Here is a 22,407-nt window from a genome sequence, read left to right on the forward strand (position 1 = left end):
CAGACTGGAAGTGACCAGCATACTGCAGACTGGCAGCTAACCCTTTTTTATACTGTATGGTCCGCTGGTCACGGCTGGGCCGCAGTTTGCCAGTCCTCAGCATAAAAAAGTTGGGAAGCCCGGGACTAGATGACTGCTTGAGGTTCATTCCAACCCAAATTTTCTATTATCTAGGTGATGTTAAGAGTCAGTTTCTCCTGTGACAGATTAAAGCACTGCTGAAACCTGCTTTGTGGTCTCTAGGCACAGGACAGTTTAACAGTAAACAGAGTAAAACCGTTATTAATATCCACCAAGATTAGCATTTGTTTTGTACCACTAGTTGTATTAAAGAGTGACAGATGAAACCCAAGTCTCATTAAGGAAAGTACAGACCCTCTCTTCTGGTCAAGTCACTGCTTATTTTGCTAGATTTGGTATGTTTTGATGTTTAGAAATGTATGTTTCTGACTCCCTCTTAGATCAAAAGAAAAAAAAAAAATCAGTCCTAGAATAAAGCTGTGTCCATCTGTTTGAGGTTTCCACCTAAAGCTATCTGAGGCAGCATGAGCATGGCAGGACTGGTTAAGAGTCAAGAGGTTTAATGGTCAAATAGCCATGCTTCATACCATACTTCTACAGCCACTGTATCTAGGTAACAAAGCTGACTCTTGATTCCAGGAATAATAAGTTTCTTACCATTCATATTTTTATTCAATGAAGAATAGCACACTGACCACTTGAAATGCATCTAGTTCAGTAGCAACAAGAGTATCTAGGTCAAGAATTATTAGAACAATGTACAATTAGTACAGTATCAGTCTAATACAGGGGCGGGCAATTATTTTGGGCAGGGGGCCGCTTACTGAGTTTCGGCAAGCCATCGAGGGCCACATGACAGGCAGCCCAGGGCAGATTAATACTAATTTTCTAAATTTTTTAGGGGCCCCGTGGGCCAGACAGAATGGCCTGGCGGGCCGCATCTGGCCTCCAGGCCACATTTTGCCCACCTCTGGTCTAATAGGTGCTAGGGTTAATAGGCAGACTAGGTTCTTTGGGTAAATCCAATATCTTGTATTAAACCAACTCGCATTGTTGGAAAAAAATTCTTCTTAGCAAGCTTTTGGGCACCAACACCCTTTGCCAGGCTGAGGAAGCAGCTGCAGCTGGTCTCTGCTCTTACTTTTATTCATGGACTGGTCATTTAAACATACTGAAATCAGAAGGAAAAAACAGTAGCTTCCTCAAGCTTCAAGTTGTTGAGTGTTCTTTCAAGGTAGGTGTGTGTGGGTGGGTGTGGGTGCACTGTGACCCTGTTGCATCTTTACAGACCCAGTGCTTAATTAAGTACCTCCAGAGAACAAACAGGTGTTTTAAGGAGTATTTCTGGTAATTTTATTCAACTCCCATTCTTGCATCCACGTTGATAGTGAACTAATGCACCAGAAAAGCACTGGTTGTAGGCTGTTCTTTCATTGAGAACTTGACTGTGAAGAAATCCTCTTCCCCTCTCTCTGACCCCCATTTGGGTCCAGGTGATCCCTCTACCTCCCTGGTCCTTGTGGTTCAGGCTGGTCAAGCAGGTGACTTGGCCAGATAAAATTCCTAGGGGGAGGGGGATAGCTCTCTCTTCCTGCCAATGGGTATCTTGAAGCTACAAGCAGTGTAGCCCAGGCAGCAGCCTGGTGATTTCTTTAAGTAGAAAGCAGGAAACCTGCTAGGAGTTAGGAGTCATGTATAGGCAAGTCGCATCTTAAAAAGGGTCACTGTATCCAGTCTCTGTAAAGACTCAAGTGGCTTTTGTTTGCTCAAGTGTATTCTGACTTCCTCCCCCTACCCCCAAAAAACAAACAAACCCATAAGTGGCAGGTTACATCCTGTGTTACTGGGCACCAAGAGAGAGAGAGGCCTTCTGCCCCCTTCCTGGTCAGTAAAGTTTCTTTTTATGTTCCCCTCAGTTCTTCCTGATGCCATCTAGGGATGCTTTGGGCTGAAAGAAGCACCCAGAAATATTACTGTGGGCAACCCCCCCAGGTTTGTGGGGTCCGTGTGCCCTGGGCTGTACAGAGCCCTGCCAGAGACCAGTGTCTGGGTGGTGGCAGCGTTAACCCAGGCTTCCAGAGGTCCTCCAGGAAGCAGGGCAGGAGGCAGAGGGCCTTCCTCAGAGCCTCCTAAGTGAGGTTTTGGGCCTGGCACACTGAGGTGTCTGTCCCTGAATAGTAGCACCCCCTACAGTGCCGCCACACTGATCATGATTTTAAAGTCAAAGATTTTGTAGAGACAAGTGTGTATCACACATCTATATCACAATCAAATACCAGTTTCTGCCTAATGGAAAACACAGAGAATGCCAACATGGTCACCGAGACACCCAAAGTATGGCTTTCTACACATTTAGCCTCATTCAGTGGTATATGAAGGGTGTCTCTCCCAGCACCATGAGAGCTTTCAAAGCAGAACAAAATGGAACTTTTGTTACAACAAACAGAGGTGCTCTCCCTTTTTGTACAATTTAAGGGAAGTTACAGGTTATACTTAGACTGCACTAAATCTGTAGAAATGTTAAGCAGTGTTAGAGCATGCTGTGAGCAGTTGCACACTAAGGGTTAATACTATTTCTTGCCTGCACAGCTCTGATTTGCCACTAGGGGGCTGGCCAGCAGTGGTTTGGCTAAGAGCCAAGATGCCTGGGCTCTATTCTTCCTCTGGATGGATGGAGTAGAGTAGAGTAGAGTAGAGGGGCTAGGAGCGGTGCATCATGGGATGCTGGAAGACTGTATAGTGCTCATTAAAGCTTCAGTTTGCTCTAGAGATCAACACAAGTTCAGTAGCATGGACCACAATTAAAACAAGCTGGCCTAAAGTGGCATAACCAAGATTCTCAGAAGGCACTTAGCTGGAATGTTAACGAGCTTTAATGTACAGACGTTCACATTTTAATTGCCCATGGTATGGTGCAAGCATAACGTGAAAGTTCATTCTTGGATACCCCTACATAGGGTGGATTGGGAGGTTGGGGGAGAGGGGGCAGGGAATTGATAACAGATTTTCTTATTTCAATTATAGGAAGGAATTAAAAAAAAAAACAAAAAAACCTACTTGTTAAAAATAAAATCTAAGACCTACATTTCTTACAATCTTTTAAAACATTTAAAATAAAAGTAACTTTGCTGAATTCATGAGTCTGTCACAAATGAAGTTACAAGCTGTATGCTTTTCTATATAAAGAAAGTTTTTCTCCAATTCTAATGTTGAGATCAAGCCTTGTAAACACAGCACAGCAGGCCATGTACTCTATCGTGGCCTTGTTCCTGTAGGGACCCAGGCTCTGGGCTGCTCTGTAGAAGAAACTGGCAAAGCAAAAACAAAAATAAGTTAAATTAATTTAAGTACTGGGAGCCAACTTCAATTCCAGGAGATATCCAGCATGTATTTCATCAGGATCACGCACCCAACCCAAAAGGTATTTTCATGCTCCTGTTTAATACTTTGTCCCTACCCGAGCTCCGACTAGTTCAGTTCTGAACATACTAGTGTACGAGACACTTCCCACTCTGGAAGATTAAATACGTTTGCAGCAGGGCACTGGGGTAAACCTGCCCCTTTAAAAGGGAATAAGAGAGGCAGCTTGCAGGTGGCAAAGGGGGGTTAATTAGGGACTCACCTGACCAGCAGCAGGCTGGGCTGGAGTTATAAGCCCTAGTTGAACAGGTAGTCCAGCACTGGGAGCTGTGAAGTGAGGAGCTCCTAACAGCAGGGCTCCTGAATACTGAAAGAAAGCAATTCTGCAATGCAGGGAACAAGAGAAGGTACCTGGGACAGAGGAGGGCTGGTTTAGGTTAAGTCCAGAGAATACTTGAGTCCCTGCCAGAGGGTACAGGTGCTTGTTATTTAGTTGAACCAGCAGTTTAGCCTTGAGCCCTGCTGAGGGCCAACTCAAGGCCCACTTAGAGAACCAGTAGCTCAAAAGGGGCTGAGAGTGGGGCCCAGCAGCGAGTGCAGGGGTCCAGAGAGTGAAGATCAGAAGATCCACAAGCCCAGAACCCAGATAGGGACTGGGAGGGGGAATCAGAGGACCTAGCAACACAGAGAAGGGCTGAGAGAGCAGAACCAAAGAAAACCCAAAGCCAGAGAGTGATGGAGAATTGGACTAAGGGGTTTACCTGCCCAGGGAGAGGCCGAGAGCTGGATTAGAGGATACACGAGTTTAAGAGGCTACAAACACGACCACAGAGTCCACGGGCCCAGAGGAGGGGTAAGAAGCAGACTAGAGGGTCCATGAGACCAGAGAGAGGGGCTAAGTCAGGGGGACCAGGGGTCCAAGAGCCCCAAGAAGGGACTGAAATGTGAAACCAGAGAGTCCAAGAGTCCAGAAAGATGCCGAGCGTGAGACCAGGGGATCCAAGACCCCTGAGTATGGGACCAGGGTCTAAAAGCACAGAAAAAGGAACTGGGATGCGACTGCAAGGTCCTGGGTCCCAGAGGGAGAGGCTGAGAGTATTGAGAAGCTCCAAGAAGGGTTGAGTGCAATGAATATCACTGACATCATTGAGCAATAACACTGAGCAAGGGGGGGAAGAGAATGGAGCCATACAAATTAGCCCTTAAGGCTACAGGTGTCCAGCAGAGAGACAGGCAGACCAAGAGGGCCTACTGATCCTGAGGGCTGAACAGAGACTAGCGGGGTCCAGAAGAGACCTGGAAGGGATTTGCAGGGACTAGGGCTTATTCCGAGGCCCATGGGCAGCCTCCCCTACTCAATTTCTAATAAAACCAAGGAGTGGCAGTTGAGTGATCAAGAAAGGGCTACATCAAAAGTTGGAGCTGGGCAGGAGCCATACAGCCACTAGGGGGGGGTCATGGGCACCCCTGAGGCTTGGTCCTGCTCTAGTATTGTGTCATAGCCACCCCTGAGGCTTGGTCCTGCTCTAGTATTATATATAGTATACCTTCATAGGTAGTAAAGACTTATTATATCTATTGTGAAAGTTTTATTTGGTTGTAAACCTACATGTTTTAAATAGGCTGACATTTCCATGAGAATACACTTCTCTAAAAAGAAAAAAAAAATCCTGACATTGATTAAAATTGATTTAAATAAACAAAAAAACCCTCAAGACTTTTCATTTGGTGATTTAAATAGCAGCGATTTATTTAAATCTAGTTAGCACCACTGGTTGGCAGAGAAAGGAACAAAATGATCTTATGCTGACCTGAAAGAGCATATGCAGAAGAGGCAGCTGGCTAAACCCAGCTCTCCTCTTCTCTTCCCCTTCAAAATTTCAGTAGTAAGATAAAAGAACCAAGAAGCAGCCAGACTGGTGCTTCCTCCCTCTGAATTAGCAGCCATTTCAGTACAAAAGCCATCAGCAAGAGAATAAGTTGGACAATCTCACAGTCAAAGATAAAAACATCCAGGGTTTGCTGCCTCCTTGTCACTTCTGTGACATTTAGAGCTTTGTGTAGTTAGAAATTTCAGCCATGATTCTTGTCTCGGGGAGGAAGGAATAGATAGGGCAGGGACTTAACACTTTCATTTTTAACAACCTTTCTTGGGAAAACTGAAGAGATTAGTAGGACAGAGAAGCTGTCAGTTCCAATCTAGGTCAGCAGTGTCTGCTCAGCAGTATGTGAAATAGGTTAGAGGTCTCCAAAGCTTTGGCACCAACCGGTGTCCTTGTTGATAGTTGCAATAGAGATGTAGGGACTTGGTGCACCAGAGAGACTGACCAGTCTGACAGTCTAGAAGTGGTCTCATCCCCACCCCTCCCCTTTGTCTATATCAGTTTTCAGGGGGGCTCTATATGTTAAGCACACCAAACCTATTGAAGTCTATTGTAAAATTCCCATGGACTGAACTTCAGTGGAGAACAGACAGAGGGCAATTACAAGTATTTGAAAAACACACACCATTTATATCAAAGCTTTGGATCCAAGTCACATTCAATGGAAGTCCATGCCATTAAGTTAGTTCAGTGTTCAAATCAAAAGCTAATTCTGACTATATTTTACATAATTAGAAAGGAATTGTATTTTGTCCCCATATTTTCCAAGCAGTTAATGCTTCTGCATTTGTACTGCATTTTTGTACACAGCTTAATAGGGAGGTAGAAATAATATTGTATTGGCTTGGTTGGGCTCAGGGATTTTCAAGCAAACATTTCTTGAATAATTATTATCCAGAGAGAGTTCAGGGGAGGGGCCAAAGGTTTTTCATATGGGAAAACCATAACGTTTTAACAAGCTATTAGAAGTTCACAGTAAATTGAAGCCTTACAGTATGCTGGCCAGTGTCCAAGTTAAACACTGCTTGCTATCTTAGCTACTGTGGTGACCCTTGTTTCTAGGGTCTAAAAATAGATTCCTGCAACATATGGGGAATCAAAAAGTAATAATTAACCAGTCTGAGCCAAAGGTCACATGTATATAACCAGTATACATAAAGATTGCATATCTTGTGTTGAAACAGAAACTTTTTCTTATAAACTCAGACCTAATCAAGAAGCTAAGCTTGGTTAAGATGTTCTAGACTTTAATGATAGAGTTCTTCTACAGGTCTAGCAATGCATGTTAAAGCTATGTCTTCACTACAAAAGTAGGTGTGTGTTAGGAAAAAACCCAAAAAACAAAAACACACAAGTAGTTTCTCTCTCAATGCAACTAGTAAGGGGATAAAACCCAGATGGAAGGGTATGGATTAGACCTACACCGAGGTAATATTACCTGCATTTATCTTCACAAGTAATTTGGATAGACCTAGCTCTCAGTGTTAAAAAACAAAAACAAAACCCAAAAAACACACAACATGCACACACTTTTACTAGTAACAATACAGCTTCACCTTGGTTTGGGTGTACCAGAGACCAGGAATCAGACTGAGTTAATGGATCTGAGCAGCCCTGAACATATACTTTTTGCCTGTAACTCAGGCTCTTTTTATCCCAGGAGATCAAAGCAAGTGGGTATGGCTTTTTAGCTAGCAGTAAACCCAAGTTCAGGAGGGGAACTGTATAACTACAGTCACAATGACCTGCTCAAAATATTTCAGAAAACATTCTACCCATATTTATCTTTATTACTGTGACTTGTAATTCCCAAGATTACTGCCACTGAAAAGTTAGTTTTTAAAATGTCTTTCTAGTCTTTCATGCACATGCTAGGGTTTTGTCAGTCTGTTTCACTGTTCTATCCGTGGTGGATTCCATTTCCCAGGCTCTGCACAAAAGCATCATTAGTAACAAAACTAATGAATCAAGAGTACAATCAAAAACCCCCAAACAAACGAGAAGCATATGGAAATAGAAGGAACGGGGAAGAAAGTGTTATGATATGTGCAAAAAAGCCACACAACAACCCTTATCAAGAGTTGCTGTATGCACGTACTATTGCAAGATGTAATACTCGACGGTGCTTTTTCAGAGAAGAAAAAAAGTTTGAAGTTTGTTTCAGAAGATTTGAACTGATCAAGTCCTACAACTGACCAGTCCAAAACCTGCTTGCTAATGTGCTGCAAATACAAATAAAATGGACCGTACCATTCAGTTTAAATTGTCTGCATAAATTCAGTTTAAGCAGACAGTGTACCAATATTTAAAGTAATTTGGGAGTGTTCTGTAAAAATATTTTATCCCTTCCAAGTTCCTAGATGACACTGCATACCTTGCAAAGGGAAAGCTTACCAGGCATGGATGCATGCAGCATTTCATGGCAGTTGGCTAATAAGTGAGGCTCAGCAGTTCTTAAAGCAACATCTATATGAAAGACACACATCTTAGCCTGCTAGCATGCTAAGATTTTCCTGAAAAGAGAAATGTAGCTTTGCAAAATGAGTTACTTTAACACATTAATAACATATTTAAAAGATAATAAATACTATATATTCTCACCTTGATGACCAAATGCATATTTATAAGAAATTCACTTCCAGGACAGTTAGGAGCTTGAATTTAAAACACAGGAAAAAAAAATTATTGAGATGAAGGATGCTTTAAGTACTTCCCTCCAATTTCAAATATTTTACCTAGCTTAAATAAAACCCTACCTATTACACTCACATTTATCATTAATGACTCCATCTGGCTTCCACCTATGTGGAAGATCCCTTATCTGCAAACTACTTCATTGAACTACTGCAGAAGCACTTTGCGCAACACTGAGATTCTCTTACGAATCTGAAAGCACTCGTTTCAGCTACCTGCCTTTGCCTCAATTTTTTTATTTGGCTAGATTCTGCTGTTTGATATGACCACTGTTTGCCTTTGCCTCTTCTGGTCTTTAGCCAGCATACACTGCTACAAAAGGAAGTCTTTGAGACAAAAGCCTTTACTTTGGTTTTGTGTGTCACTGCTCCTGGTACTATTGTTTGTAGAGACGGATGAAGGAAAGGCATCGCTAAACCACTGTGGGTGCTAACAGATGTGGGGAAAAAAGAAAAAAAAAATTAAAGAGTTTTACCAGAAGCAGCAGCGCGTTGGTTTGACCCGGCTCTGCAGCATCTGTATAGATCGGGTGCTTCAGCAGGTCTTTTTTGTCACTTTAAGCTAAAGCGGATTCAATCAGCTGTTAGATAAAAATGCCAAAAAGCCCCACTAAAGTGCCCGATCTATAGAGATGTTGGGAAAGCCAGGTGCAACTAGTATGATGCCTCTTTTGGGCATCAACTGGGATCAGTGCTGGAACATGCTGAGTTTAAAGTAAAGCAAGGTTTTGTTTTTCCCCCACATCTGCAGGCAGCCTGTTACACCAAATAAGTTCTAGGCTGTGTTTGCATCCTACTGTGATTGTTTGCAGCCAACCCGAAGTTATGCCAGAGAGTTTGTTTTATACAGAGAAATTCTAGAAATTAGGGAGTTCAGAGGTGATCTTGAATATTCCTCTCCAATCCTTAAAAGACTTTCCCTGTGTGCTATTAATTCCAAAATGTGTGCTCTTTAATGCCAGAGAGCAGTTTCCTCATCTCTCATATAAATCCACTCCATTTACAAAGTCCTGTATTTCAACTACCAGACACACAAAACAACCTAAAACTGGGGGCAAAGGAGGGAGGGCAACTATTAGCTTGATTACCAGATGCCAGGGTCATCAGGGCTAGCAGTTAAGAAAAACCATGTCTTTTGTTAGCTGAATAAGTAAGAGTGCACCAGTATATTGGTTGCCTATCGGATCAGCACCAATAAGAGGGAAATGACATTATCACCTATTGGCTTTTTGGGGGCTGTTGTAGCCAATAATGCTGACCAATAATTATGCCTTCTGGCCAGAGCCCTGAACACCTGGGCTCTCTCTCTCTTCTCTTCCCCACCCCCCTCCCCCTCCCCCTCGGGCCGAGGCCCTCAGATTCCTCGGGAAAGGCAGGTTTCCCCTTGCAGGCAGGCAGCATTCTAGCCTGCAATGGGTCCTGTTTGGGGCTGCTAGGAGCAGGATGCAGGAGGCCCACGTGCGTGTGGCCAGGAATACAGCCAGGCAGCATGGAGATCAGCTCCCTGCAGGTAAGTCTATGGAGGGGAAGGGGCGTGACCCTCTGAGGACAGGAGTAGGGTAGGGGTTGGGGGCGCTACCCAGTTAAGGGGGCATATGGGATCCAGGGCCGGGGCAGGGAGCAGGACTCAGCCATGGGCAGCTCATCCAGGTGATGTTGGGGGGGGGGGAGGGGAAGAAGTTAGGAGGGGCTGTGTGCACCACCGCAAAAGGAAGGCACGGGGGGGGGCCATGTACCCCCCATATTTGTATGCAGGGCAGATATGGATTGCCCATTGTGGGCCTCCTACTGCCACATGGGCAGGGGATGTGTGGTCAACCTGGGGCTCCTAGGGCAAAGGCAGCAGGGCAGAGAACCCCAAGCCTACAGCAGGCAGCTTGTCTACCCTCACCCCTCTTGGCTGTGCTCTGGCCACGGTGGAGAGGGAGGAGTGGGGAACAGGGAGAAGAGGTGGGCATGTGTCACCTTGTCCTCAGCCCAGCCAGGTCCTGCACTTCCTGGGGCCGGGTCCATTCAGCCTCCCCCACAGGGCATGGAGGCCTGCCTTGCCCTTGGCAGCAGCAGCTCCATAAGGGAAAGGGGCCCTTCCCCCTGCTGGAGTCCAGCTCCCAGGACCTGGGGCCCGACTGCAGGGGAGGAATGACCCATTTTCTCCAGGCCTAGAATAGTCCCATCACCCTGCCCTGGGCAAAGGGAGGAGTATGGAGCCTGGCCCAGAGACCACCCAGCCCTGGACAGCCAGGAAGGATCACACTTTCCCCCTCAGCCCTGCTGGGAAGGCTCAAGTCTCTGCCCCTTAGCACTTTTACATGTGCTCCAGGGATGGGGTGGGTGCTTTAATTAGAGCAGCTCTCAGCCACTCTAATTAAAGTGACACAGAATCTTATGTATCAGCATCCCTGCGTTTAAAAGTGGTGGTGGCAGCATTTGAACTAAAGCTCATTTGAGGAGCTTTAGTTCAAGTGCCCTTGCCCCCATTTTTAAAGTACCAGGACGCATGTGATGTAGGAGGCTGCTTGAGCACCCCCCCCCCCCCCCAAAAAGGCTTATTTATGTCAGTAGTTTAAAGTGCCTTGTATTAGTACTAAATATTGGTTATCAGACTGGCATAAGCCAATACAGTTGGTTAACCATCAGGTATCAGTATCAGCAAAAAAAAAAAAAATTTATTGGTGCACCCGTACAAATAAAGTTCTATCTGGGTATATTTAAAACACAAACACAGAGCTCATCCCCATGTCCTCAGTCCTACAGTTTTCATAGGGGAAGTGCATCTTAATTAGACAAGACTGAATGCAAGCCTTTACTCTTATTTTCTGCATCATGTTCAAGCTTCTCATCCTTAACTTGGACCCCTTGCATTTATCCATCTAGTCTCCATCCTCACTTCAGCAGAATTCCTCCCAAAAGCTGCTTGAATCTTCCCAGCACTTTATGTCCCTCCAGCCAGCCATCACCTACAGACACATCCCTTCTTTAATAAAAAAAATTCAATACACAAGTTTAGTAACAGGACTGTCAGAGACTAGCATTTGGTAACTTACATAATCCTTTAGGCTAGAAGCTACGTCTGTACATTGACCACACTAGCCAATACATCATTTCCATCAACTGCTTGATTTTTTGCATCATGGAACAGGATGAAGTTGTCATGCACCTGAGCGCTTGGGTCAGGGAAAGGCTTCTTGCTACTACCGTAAGTACCAACCTCTCAGTAATGTTAGAGGAGGGGCTTCATCTGACATGTGCCAGGTAAAACATCGTTATTTGTGAATTCAACAGTTGTGTTTTAGTACCATACAGGGTTCCCCGCCCCTTCCCACACCACCCCCCTAGCATGTAAATACAGATGCAAGCCAAGTTCCCATTGTTTCTTTTTCACATTATTTAAAAAAATTAGTCTACAGGCTCTTCACTAATATAGTTTAAATCTGTGGCCACTTCATATTTCCAAAGTGAGTAGAGGCAGGGATCTCATAACAGCTGCATTAGAAAAGGATGGATATTCATACAAGTCGCATCTTTCAAGCTGACAAGTGCCTTCAACTCTTTCAACCTTCACTAACAAGTAAAGTTATAGCAGATCATGAATAATCACCCCCACCCCAAATCAACTACACATTGCTACAGCAGTTTCCTTCCTCCTCTTAAAGCTCTTTACAGAATTCTTGCTCCTTTTTAACAAGTAAGGAGAAGAATTTATCTTCCATGTTGCTGGGTTTTTGGTTGTAGCTCTGTTGGTGTACAGGCATAGCCAGGCATGAGCTTTAAAAAGATCTTTCCAGAACCACCCATTCTAGCCTTCAAACAAGTACCAAACCTCGCTAACCTCATGACCAGAAGCAAACTCCCTATGACCCAAACCACACCCAGTGGATCCAGATCGTGCCAGGACAAGAAATGCAAAACCTGCCAACACGTCTCCACCACCCCCACTATAACTACACCCCACAACAGAACCATTACATTTCTGGAGGTGCAGGTGTAAGATCCAGGAATGGTAATCTCTCATCTAGTCCACCAAGTGCCCTGATGGAAAAAGTTGGAGAAACCAAACAACAACAACTGTGCACCAGAATGAACGCACACTGGAAATCTATCAAAACCAGGAATACTAGACTACTTGCGGGGGCACACTTCTCACAGGACAACCGCTCCCTCTCCCATCTCTCAATTCTAATCCTCAAAGTGAACTTACAAAACACCTTTTGTAGACAAACCTACAAACTTCACTTCATAAATCTACTGGATACAAAATAAATCACAGACTCAACACAGGCATTGGTTTTATGAGGCATTACAACCTGCCTGACATCTGATTCATCAGGTACCTGCCTGACCTCTTACATTCTTCTTTTCCCCCACCTTTTCTCCCTTCCCCCACTTTTCTGCCCTTTGTCTCCCTTATTTCCTACTATTTCCTTCTTCACCGAGAGCCTCTCTTACCCTGTATTATTTCCCCTGTAATATTTCCATTTGACCTTTCTTTTCCCCTACTCTCTTCCCCCCCTCTCTCCCCTGCTTCACCTTTGGTTTCTTCTTTTTACCTATTTATATTTTCACTACATCCTGTCACACTTTGAACTTCTCTCAGTTCTGTTTTCTTGATCTCCTACTATTTTCCTTTTCACTGACAGCCTCTTTTCTACCTTGTATTCCATCACTGTAATGCATCCCCCCCAACCTTTCTCTCTCTTTTCCCCTGCTCTCTTCCCTTCCTCCTTCCCCCTGAGCTTTGCCTTTTGTCTTCCTAATTTCTGCCAATTTACATTTTCACTCCCATCCCTCCACACTTTTAGCTTCTCTCATTTCTTGGAGTCTCAGACCAGCACAGACTCCCCATGCCTGATGAAGGCTGACTGCACCTGAAAGTTTGCCAAGAACTTTTTTCCAACTATTCAGCTGGTCTAATAAAAGATATCATGTCTACTCAACGAAGCTTGCCTTCCTAGGAAAAGCAGAGTCACTTGTAGGAGCTTGAAATGATACCTTTCTGAATTCCTTATATGTCAAGTTACTTTTGAATACAATGTGGCTCTGGACGGAGGTAATTTAACTGATTCAGTGGGAGGGGTAGCTGCTATGCTGTAATTGCTGCATGCTCCTGTAGTAATACGGAAGAGCCAAACAGAGTTAAAGTTAAAGTGGTTTTGGTATTATGTGCTGGAACACGCAGATGCAAGACCTACATAGCAGTCACTAATCAGCCAGCATTTTTTTGTAACCACAAGGTAAGCCTCAGGCACACACTCGTTTGGCGCTCTACAGTATTTAAAGAGCTACTCCACACCCAGAAAGAAATCTACCCATTTTTTGTGCCTAAGAAACCAAGCCTACTATGAATACATACCACCTGGAGACTGATTAAATTTTTACTTAAGGGTGTGGGGGCAGGGGAGGGAGTTATTCATTAATGTACTGTTGGCCTGTGGGGGAGGTTGGGAGAGTTTCTTTCGTCCGCCCATTTATAAGCGCCACATAATTTTGCGATGACTACATTCTTTGCGCGTTTCACCAGAAGTCATTTCACAAGCTAGGTTTCTGATATTCTGTTCATGCATACCTGTTACACAGTTTAAAGGTGGGGAAAAATGCTATTTTAAAGACTTCCCTGAATCAGCAACTCCAAACAGCGAGGGAGAGAGAGATTAAACTTCATGCAGCAAGTGACAACATTTCCTCAAAATTATGTACACTTGTCAAAAAAACCCATTAGAAGAATTGTAGAACAGAAAGAGACCTAAAAGGGGCCGGGGGGCAAGCGCAGTGTTAACAACTTGCTTTCTATAGTGAGGCTGGTGGACTGATGCAGCCATGAAAAACTTAAGGAAATGCAGATCTCACAAAAACCTTTTGCCCGATTTATTTCTACAGCTTCCTCCCTCCGAAAAAGCCCCTTTAAAGCGTCAGTGTGTCCTCAAAAACCGGATGCTGACAGCCAGCCCATATGTTCCTTGTGGTTTTAAGGGTCCCACCCCCGCCAGTGAAAGTTCGTGATCCGTGTATTCTTGCTTCTGAGGCTCCACATAACATTACTAATCGTGTTTTACTTGAGCACGTGCAGAAAATGGCGGTGATGTGGTTGTGAACTAACACACCTTTGAGGTGTTCAAAAGTAAGCCACCATTTTCTCCGTGCGGATGCGCATTTTGCCACTTATACAACTGCGTGCTGCAGCACAAGCATGTGTACAAATGCCCACAAGTAAAGAGCAACTGTAAGTTTAGCTGAGCACTTAAGACACTCCAAGGTAACATGGTATGTCAAAGCATGCAGTTTTATATTAAAAATAAATAAAACCATTAGTCTATACAGCTGCTGCCCAAAGCCACATACTGTCAGGTCACTCCAGTCTAAATGCTGCAATCAGTCTCTCTCATACCCTACGAGCTAGCCACTTTATGCTGATGTTCTGTTGAACAAGTATCCTGAAAGGTCATATGTCGGTTCTCTACTAAAGAGAAAGGCATGCATTTTCCTTCACCTTCCTCATGTATTTCTCGCCGTTTAATCCATTGTATGACACTAAAGGAAGAATTTTACTTCAAGTTGCTCAGTAAGGCTCCGGGGCACACTCCAGGACCATTCAGAGAACTTTACATTCAGTGCTGTAATCGTGTCGGAAACAAACCCATGACCTTTTTATGATGGCAGGATCAACTAAGATGACCAACTCATGCAGTTCAGGCTGCTGAACTGAAAGACTGCGTGTACCCAAAGTAATTAAACATGAAAGTCAAATTCAGTTCTCTTTTGATTATCATTAACCAGTGAATAAAAGCAATGCTGGTTTCAAGCCACTCTAGGCAACAGAAGTTTAGTTTAAATTTTCATTGTCTGCTGCAATGGTGCAATCCTGATAGAAATGTTTGAAATGAGGTTTGATAAGTATCAAAAACTCGTCGCTGAAGTCAAAGGGAGGAATCTATACAAGGTGACACCTGACACATATTTATTGAAAAATGTTTCCTAGAACACTGTTTTTAAGGATTCTGTGCTCTCCCCCATGGAAATAACTTGAATTACTGTGCTCATTGTGTAGCTGTATGAAAGTCAGCTATATTAGACTGCTCAAAGAAAAAAAAAAAAAAAAAAAAAAGATTAGACTGCTCAAAAAAAAAAAAAAAAAAAAAAAAAGTAAAACAAAATAAAATTGAATGCAATTCCAACTGCACTATTTAACATGGTGTAGGAATACATTTCTTAGATTTTAGAAAAGAAGATCATTTATCCAAAATTCTAGGATCATATCATATAATCCCTTGTAGCTACCATACCAAGATCTCTAGAAATACCAGAAATGAAATATACTATAGGAGACAGTGTATACACTGTATTATATTATTAATAAAAGGCATTAAGTGTGAATCTTAAGTTTTTTATCCTATGTATCTATATACAAATATGGGATGATGCAATTCTAATCCCATATAATATAGCATTAGAATTGCATCACCCCATATTTGTACAATATAATCCTATTGTTTATCCTACATATACAATAACGCATGTAGAACAAGCAGATGCCAAAGAAGGTACGGGAAAACACTAAAATTTCCATTTGTTGGAACTTTTATAATAGCCATCAAAAGTGGGAGGAAAATCCAACCCCAATACAGAGAAAGTAACATCCCATTCCCCATTATCAAGAGATTTAAGGCTTCAGATGAACAAGAGTTAACCAAGAACAGGGAAGTAGCTGATGTAAATGCATTTTTATGGTTCTGAAACCAGTATCTTAACAGCAGTAATAATAATAAAAACCCTCAGCTATTGCTACGTATTAGTTATTCACTGGTTCACTTATGACATGCACAACTCATTTCAGAGATACAAACAGGTGTGGTGCAGCTTGTAGGTAGTACTAGAATGACTGCCCGAAAACAGTACTGGAAAAAACAAAGAAAAACAAAAGCTGTGCTTCAAATGATCAAATTACACCAATACCATACTCTTGGAGAACATTTGTGACCAGGGAGATTGCTTCCAACACAAGTTACTCCAAAGACATATGCTTGAGAGAAGATTGGAGTTAACCCAGAATGTTTAAAGAGTTTTTACCATCTTCACATTATAAACATGTCCCAATAACTAGCTTCTAAAAAGAGAAGTAAAAATTATTCCAAGCTAGTTTCTAAAAAGGATTTTAATGGATTATGCTGATTAAGTAACTGACTAGAGGATTGTTTTTCCTCAACCAAATGACATGGTAAAGACAAGATTTCAAACAAGAATGAAATTAAAATAGGAGTGTAATTCTGATAAAAATAGCAGCCATTAATAACTGGCAAAAGAACCAACAGCAAAGTGGGCTATAACTTTCTAGTCAAATTAATCTCCCTTCTGATTTACTAAAATTGCTATAAATTACAGACCGCTAAATTACCTGCTATGCTAGTTACAAACCTTCTCTAACTTATATGAAAGTAGCTCCAAAATTTGGCAAGACATTTGGCAAAAGGAAACTGAACTAAGAGGGATGGGAAAGAACCAGTATTGTTGTTGTTCTTCAGTACCCTGTATACAGTGACATTTCAAAATTCAAGAGTACATAAAAAAACCCAAATTCTGTTTAGGGGAAAGTTCCAAATTTACCATAAAACCTAAATAAAAAGGAAAATAACCTCTTTATCAAAAGCTCTTGAATTCTATGTCAAAAAGTCAGATTTCTTCAGTGCTGGCATATGGATGAAGAAAACCAGAAGATCTTTACTGACTGGCAATATAAACGGGAGTAGCATTGTTCTGCAGTTGTGTTACGGGTTGAGAAGACGTACATAAATAAATTGTTCTGCAGATTTTCTGATAAAGTCTTTCAACAATTCAAATACAAGTCTTACCATAAAGTGTTTGACACTATTTGTATATAAAAAGATTGTTGAAAATGGAAGATACTAGAGCCGTTTATATCGTGCAGTGAGAACAAGCATCTGAGTATTTCATAACCCACTAGCTAGGGACATAAAATGGTACTCAAAAGCATTTCATAAACAGAGTATATTCCCTTCATACATTTCACAGCATACCAGATAATCGACTGATGTGTTATACTTGGAAGATATACTTCAGAATCAAATATTTTGGGAAAAGAAAACCTTCTTTCCTATGTGTGGGATTTTAAAATCACTTCACAAATCCTTCCTCAGGAATAGAGAGACCGTACAAATCGATTCAATTATTAAAACATCTCTCAGTCACCATATCACACTAGCACTGTCTGAAAACCATGAAGAATAGGAGGGAATCGATTCTGATTTATCCATCATTCACTTCAATAATCAGATCAATAACTGTGCAAGGACCCATGAGGTCACTTTATAAATTTTGTCTAATTTATTTTCTATTGAGTGAAACTGGACACAGAATTCAACTCAGAGATTTAACCAAGACATTTAATTAAACATGATGATCACAGTAAGCAACAGTATGCCTATTACATCTCCTCCAAGCATTACAGTCTGCAACTGCCTGAAGTATAGTAAAAACAACAAAGAATAATGATGGGAGGGGGAAAGGGGAAACGGTCATGGTTTTGCGCACAAGGATTTAAAAACAACATAACCAAGCCAAGTAATTGTAAATAAGTGTCTTGCCCATAAATCTACTTAAAAATAAGATAAAAGACTGGTAAAATATTTAATAAGTTAAATAAAAGGAATCATTCTGTGCAGCCACTGACCCAAATCAACAAAAGGCAAAGGCCAATTAAAATCCATCTACCCCATGACAAAACACAAGATGTAAAATGCCTTCTATCATGCTCAGTTATTTCTGATGCAAATAAAAACCAAAAATAGACTGAGCTTACTGAAATAAAGCATCCTAGCCATAGAAAAATGCCACTTGAACCTATAAATCTGAGAATTATCAGTGAACAGCATTTAGGTGCTGGATGGATGTACATTAATCAACTGGAAGCAGATTTATCCGAGCTGGAATCCTCAGTTTATGAGCACAAAATAATTACAGGGGCCCTAGCAATCACTGTTACAATTAAAGATACAAATGGATTTCTATTATAAACTCATTTTAAAGAGTTATAAATTACTTGCAAACATCTGCCCTGGACTGAAGGACAGTTGCTGTTTTAAAATTTATAATTGGGCAAAAACCCTCACCAGTATTCCAGATTATTTTGCTTACCATCAACTAAAAGATAGAATTTTTACTCCCAATGTATGCTAAAAGTGTGCATGCATGCATCTAAAATAGCTGACACTGATGTTTGAAGAAAGATTTGTGAACACAATGAAATTATTTTTCATGCATTTTATTTTCCACTCGTTACTTATTCAAACATAAAATATTAAAATGCAATCTGTTTATATACATTAATTGTATAAAGTTTGATGGCTCAATATGTACTGTGTAAATATGAAGAGGTAAAGAAAACCCAATTCCCATGACTTGATCAATACGGTCAAGAATACTGACCCACATATTGCTTGGTCATAGTTGGGTCATTATAGTTCCTGACAGTTGTAATTTATCTCACATCTGAGTCAAATGTTAAGACCCGTATTGGCCCACGTGACTGTGGCAACCCTGATCAAACTATGGACCTCATGACACTCTGCCAGCTATACAAATCTGATGGTGGCATTGCAGAGATGCAGTCCATTTCCTCAAGAGCATTAGACTTGTTAACTAGCCTTAAAGTGGGCTTATAAATTGTTGCTCTGAGTCAGCCATATGAAGGAAGAAGGCCCATATTAGTCTAATAATTGAAGAATATGCCTAATATGCTTTTTTAATTAGTTTCTACTTTATTAAAATTAATTGTATAATTGCACTTTACAAGGGACTGCCAAACTAAGATTGAGAGAAATTCAAATGTGTATTCAGTGCTCCCTTCTTACAGATGTATTTAGCACAACTTTGTGATCTTTAGGTTCCATGACTACTACTCTTAGTTTCATCTGACACTAGTCAAATACTTCATTCTTTGAACATCACCAATACTAGCAATCGTGAGTAAGAGTCGACTTGCAAACCTGTAGCGTTTTGAGACGGTGAATTCTCAGAGCATCACTGGTGACTTCAGAAGAGCTGCAGATTTACTGAACCACTAGAGATTGTTAAATACTTCATGTAGTCTAGCTACTATGGGAAACGACACATTTTAGGACTTGGTTTAAGTTAGCCATAGAGTTCATCACACTATATGGCCACTTTACTGACCAATGGAAATTAAAAAAAAAAAGGTAGCAATCAAGACACAGGCTGACTCCATTGGAGTAATTTCTGACACCATCTAAGGTTCAAGGGGGATTTGATCCCCATACTGTACTGTTACAGATTTATTTAAGTGACAAATGGGTTCCAACTTCATCAACAGTTAGATTGGCTTCCCCGCCACTGCAATGCAACTGTCCCTCTTGCAATGCTGGCTATCAATCTACATTGTGGCTGTAAAATTGACTGAAGTCACATTAAGCGTCACTCTTCTGCTTAGAAAATGCTGGCCAGAGCTACTTAAAAAATACCCTTTTAGTTCGTACTCAGATTCCCCACCCCCCAATCATGGAGCTTAGATATGGTAGCATCTGATGCTTTTAACAAATATCACACATGTTCACCAGGGACCATTTCCTCCTCTCCAGTAGTAAATCAAAGTAGACACACACACATGCCGAGATGCATGCATCTCGGCCAGAATCAACATGTGTCAAAAAAATGCTAAGCTGATTATAACATTTTCTTTAACTCCCCAAAGCTTTGCCAATTTTAATGGAATCTATAAATGGAATATCAAGATATGAAAGGTTCAAGTGCACAAACTAGGTCCTCCTTCAATGAACAGACATTACTTTTTAAAAGGAAATAAAAAAGTAACATGGGGGTTTTGGTTTTGTTTGTTTGGTTGGTTTTTTGGGGGGCAGATAATCAAGTATACGTTAAAGAAAGCCACAAGATGCGTTTAGATCAGCGAGTTCCACTTGCCACAGGCAAGTAGGTTTTTCCCCTCTTTTTAAACATGAAACAAGTCATGTTGGATCTCAAAAGGACATCTGCACCCGAGAGAGGAGAACCCAACATTCTGCCTTGGGTGCTTTGGCTCCCCATGCAGAGCACCTCAGATAGGAACCAAGAGCCTGCACACCCAGCAAGAAGCTGCCTAAAATACAGCTGCTAGGAAATGCTAAACAAGTGGGTGCATCTGAAAGCTCTCTAGAGTTAAAGCACCTCCTGCATGGCTACAGAACGGTGTTACCCTTCATCTGGGACCTGCAGCACAGGTGCCTCCCACTCTTTTAAAGAGTGGAGTAGGGCTCTCTCTGACTTCACCATCACCGCCTCTTTGTCTCAGCATCCAGTAAGTAGAGAACTCATTCAAGAAAGGGTAGATGTCACCTCCATGTTGAAACTAAAAGAGATTCAAACCCACACCCAAAGAGTGTCCCAATCACAGTGGGACAGGCAGCGCACTCCCCACTGAAGTTGTGCCACCGTGGAGCAAAGAATTCATTCACCAGGCCAGGGAGCGCACAATTCCGTAGTCAAGTGGTTACCACACCCACTTGGGACATCCCGTTTTCCAGTCCCTGTTCCCAGCACTGTTTCTATAATTTTACCCAGTCGCCAATTACAAAAAAAAAAATAAAAAAATAAAAAAAATATGAGGATTCTCAAAATGCTCCTCAGTAACTTGGAAACTGAACTAAGCATGCTCACCAAACAAGTAAAATACCGACAGCAAAACAAGAGACCTGAGGGGGCAAGCTTCCCCATATCCATTTCTTCTGTCCCTGCAGCACACTTTGCACTGGACCCCCACAGGCCAACAGCCTAAGGCAAGCTGGTAGTTTAGCCTGGTAGCTTCAATCCCCAAATCCTCCATGTCAAGAGGAAGACCAAATGAACAGCCATGCTAGTGACTGTTTGAGGAATGCACCTGCTCCTTTGGAAATCTGTGAAATCACCTCGTTTCACACGGGTCACGTTGGTCGGACAGGCTTCACAACCCTGCTGACAGGCAGAATATCAAACAGCCACAAGTCTTTTTCCTCTCCCACCCTGCAAAAGCCGTGTAACCAGACTCTTTCAGCTGTAGGGTGGGAAAGGAAAGACTTGTGGCTGTGGACAGTCTGCCTGTCAGCAGGGTTGTGAAGCCTGTCCGACCAACCTGACCCACGCGAAACAAGGAGGCGATTTCACAGATTTCCAAAGGGGCAGGTGCATACCTCAGTCACTAGCATGGCTGTCTCTGGGAGCTCATCTTGAAACACCCAGCAGTTACTGGTTCCTTGGTCAACACCAACTACGTTCAGACTTGGCCCCTAAGGTTTGATGGTTCCTTTGTCAACAATGTTCAAACTTGGTCCCTAAGCCTTGCCCAAGGTTTGACGCTAGTCCCGTTTTGGTCAACCAGTGTAACTGCACCAACGCAAACCTCACGCTTTGATTGAGTGGCGACTGTTTCTAAATGAGCTCAACCCGAGACGAGCTCAACCACTACAAGTCAAAGCTTCTCTCGAGCCATCAATGCAGCTACCTCAGCCGCTAGTCACAGGCGGTCAAACCAGCCCAGACAAGGCCCGAGAAGCCTAGACCTCCACATCCTACGATGATTGCGAACAAAGCCCAACCCACTCCTCATACGGCGTTCATTGCTGGAGTCTCCAAATAGGCCTTGAAAACACAGACACCGTAGCAGGTCGGCGGCAGGGCAGGGGGACACAGAGCCCCCTCCTCCGCACCCTCGGCAGTTGTACGTAGATGACGGACGCGTATAGGACCAGATGGGGATGATCCTCCCTCAGGCAGGGGGTTGGACTGGACGACCTCCAAAAGGCGCCTTCCAGCCCAACGCCTCCGCCTCATCAGGCCGCGTCTTCCCCGCCCAGAGCAGCAGGGTGCTGGACCCGGCAACCTAACCGCTGCCGCAGGAGCCACGCGGCCACGTACCTGGTGCGCAGGGCCTGCCAGGCGGCGTCGATGTCGGCGTACAGGTTCTTCTCGGAGGGCTTGCCCGTGCTCACGCCGTAGCCCGAGTAGTCGTAGGAGAAGACGTTGCAGTTGATGCGGGAGCCCAGGCCGATGTAGAAGCTGCACATCTGGCCCAGGTCCACAGCGTTGCCGTGCGAGAAGAGCAGCGTGTAGCGGCCCGCGGGCGCGCAGCGCACGAACATGCAGCCCAGGTGGTTGTCGCGCGCCGTGCGGGAGAAGAAGACCTCGACGGCGTCCAGCTCCCGCTGCGAGTACTGCCAGTCCGCAGGTGCAGGCTGCAGGTGCCCACACCCGGCGGTGTCCCCGCCACCCCGGCACCGGCCCCGGGCCCTGCTCCGGCCCCCGGCCCCGGCCCAGCCGTCCCGGGCCCAGCCTCCTGCTGTGGCTGCGGCTCGGGCGGCAGCACGGTGTAGGTGGGCTCGGGGGGCAGGAAGGCCAGCTTGGCGGCGATGCGGCTGGGGCAGGGGGGGGCGCCGAAGAGGCAGCACACGGCCCCCCCG

At 43.4% G+C, this 22,407-nt stretch overlaps 1 protein-coding gene across 1 annotated transcript in view; it reads right to left on the reverse strand.

Annotated features, from left to right (window-relative positions):
* ABHD17C (abhydrolase domain containing 17C) overlaps positions 1–22,407 on the reverse strand; it is a 61,928-nt gene that overhangs the window by 35,125 nt on the left and 4,396 nt on the right. The window contains exon 2 of the mRNA XM_025215243.1: positions 21,866–22,401. Coding sequence (XP_025071028.1) covers positions 21,866–22,401 — 536 coding nt within the window. The remainder of the gene's footprint in view (positions 1–21,865; positions 22,402–22,407) is intronic.

This window comes from Alligator sinensis, unplaced genomic scaffold (assembly GCF_000455745.1).
Source record: "Alligator sinensis unplaced genomic scaffold, ASM45574v1 scaffold1318_3, whole genome shotgun sequence".
NCBI classification, from domain to species: domain Eukaryota; kingdom Metazoa; phylum Chordata; order Crocodylia; family Alligatoridae; genus Alligator; species Alligator sinensis.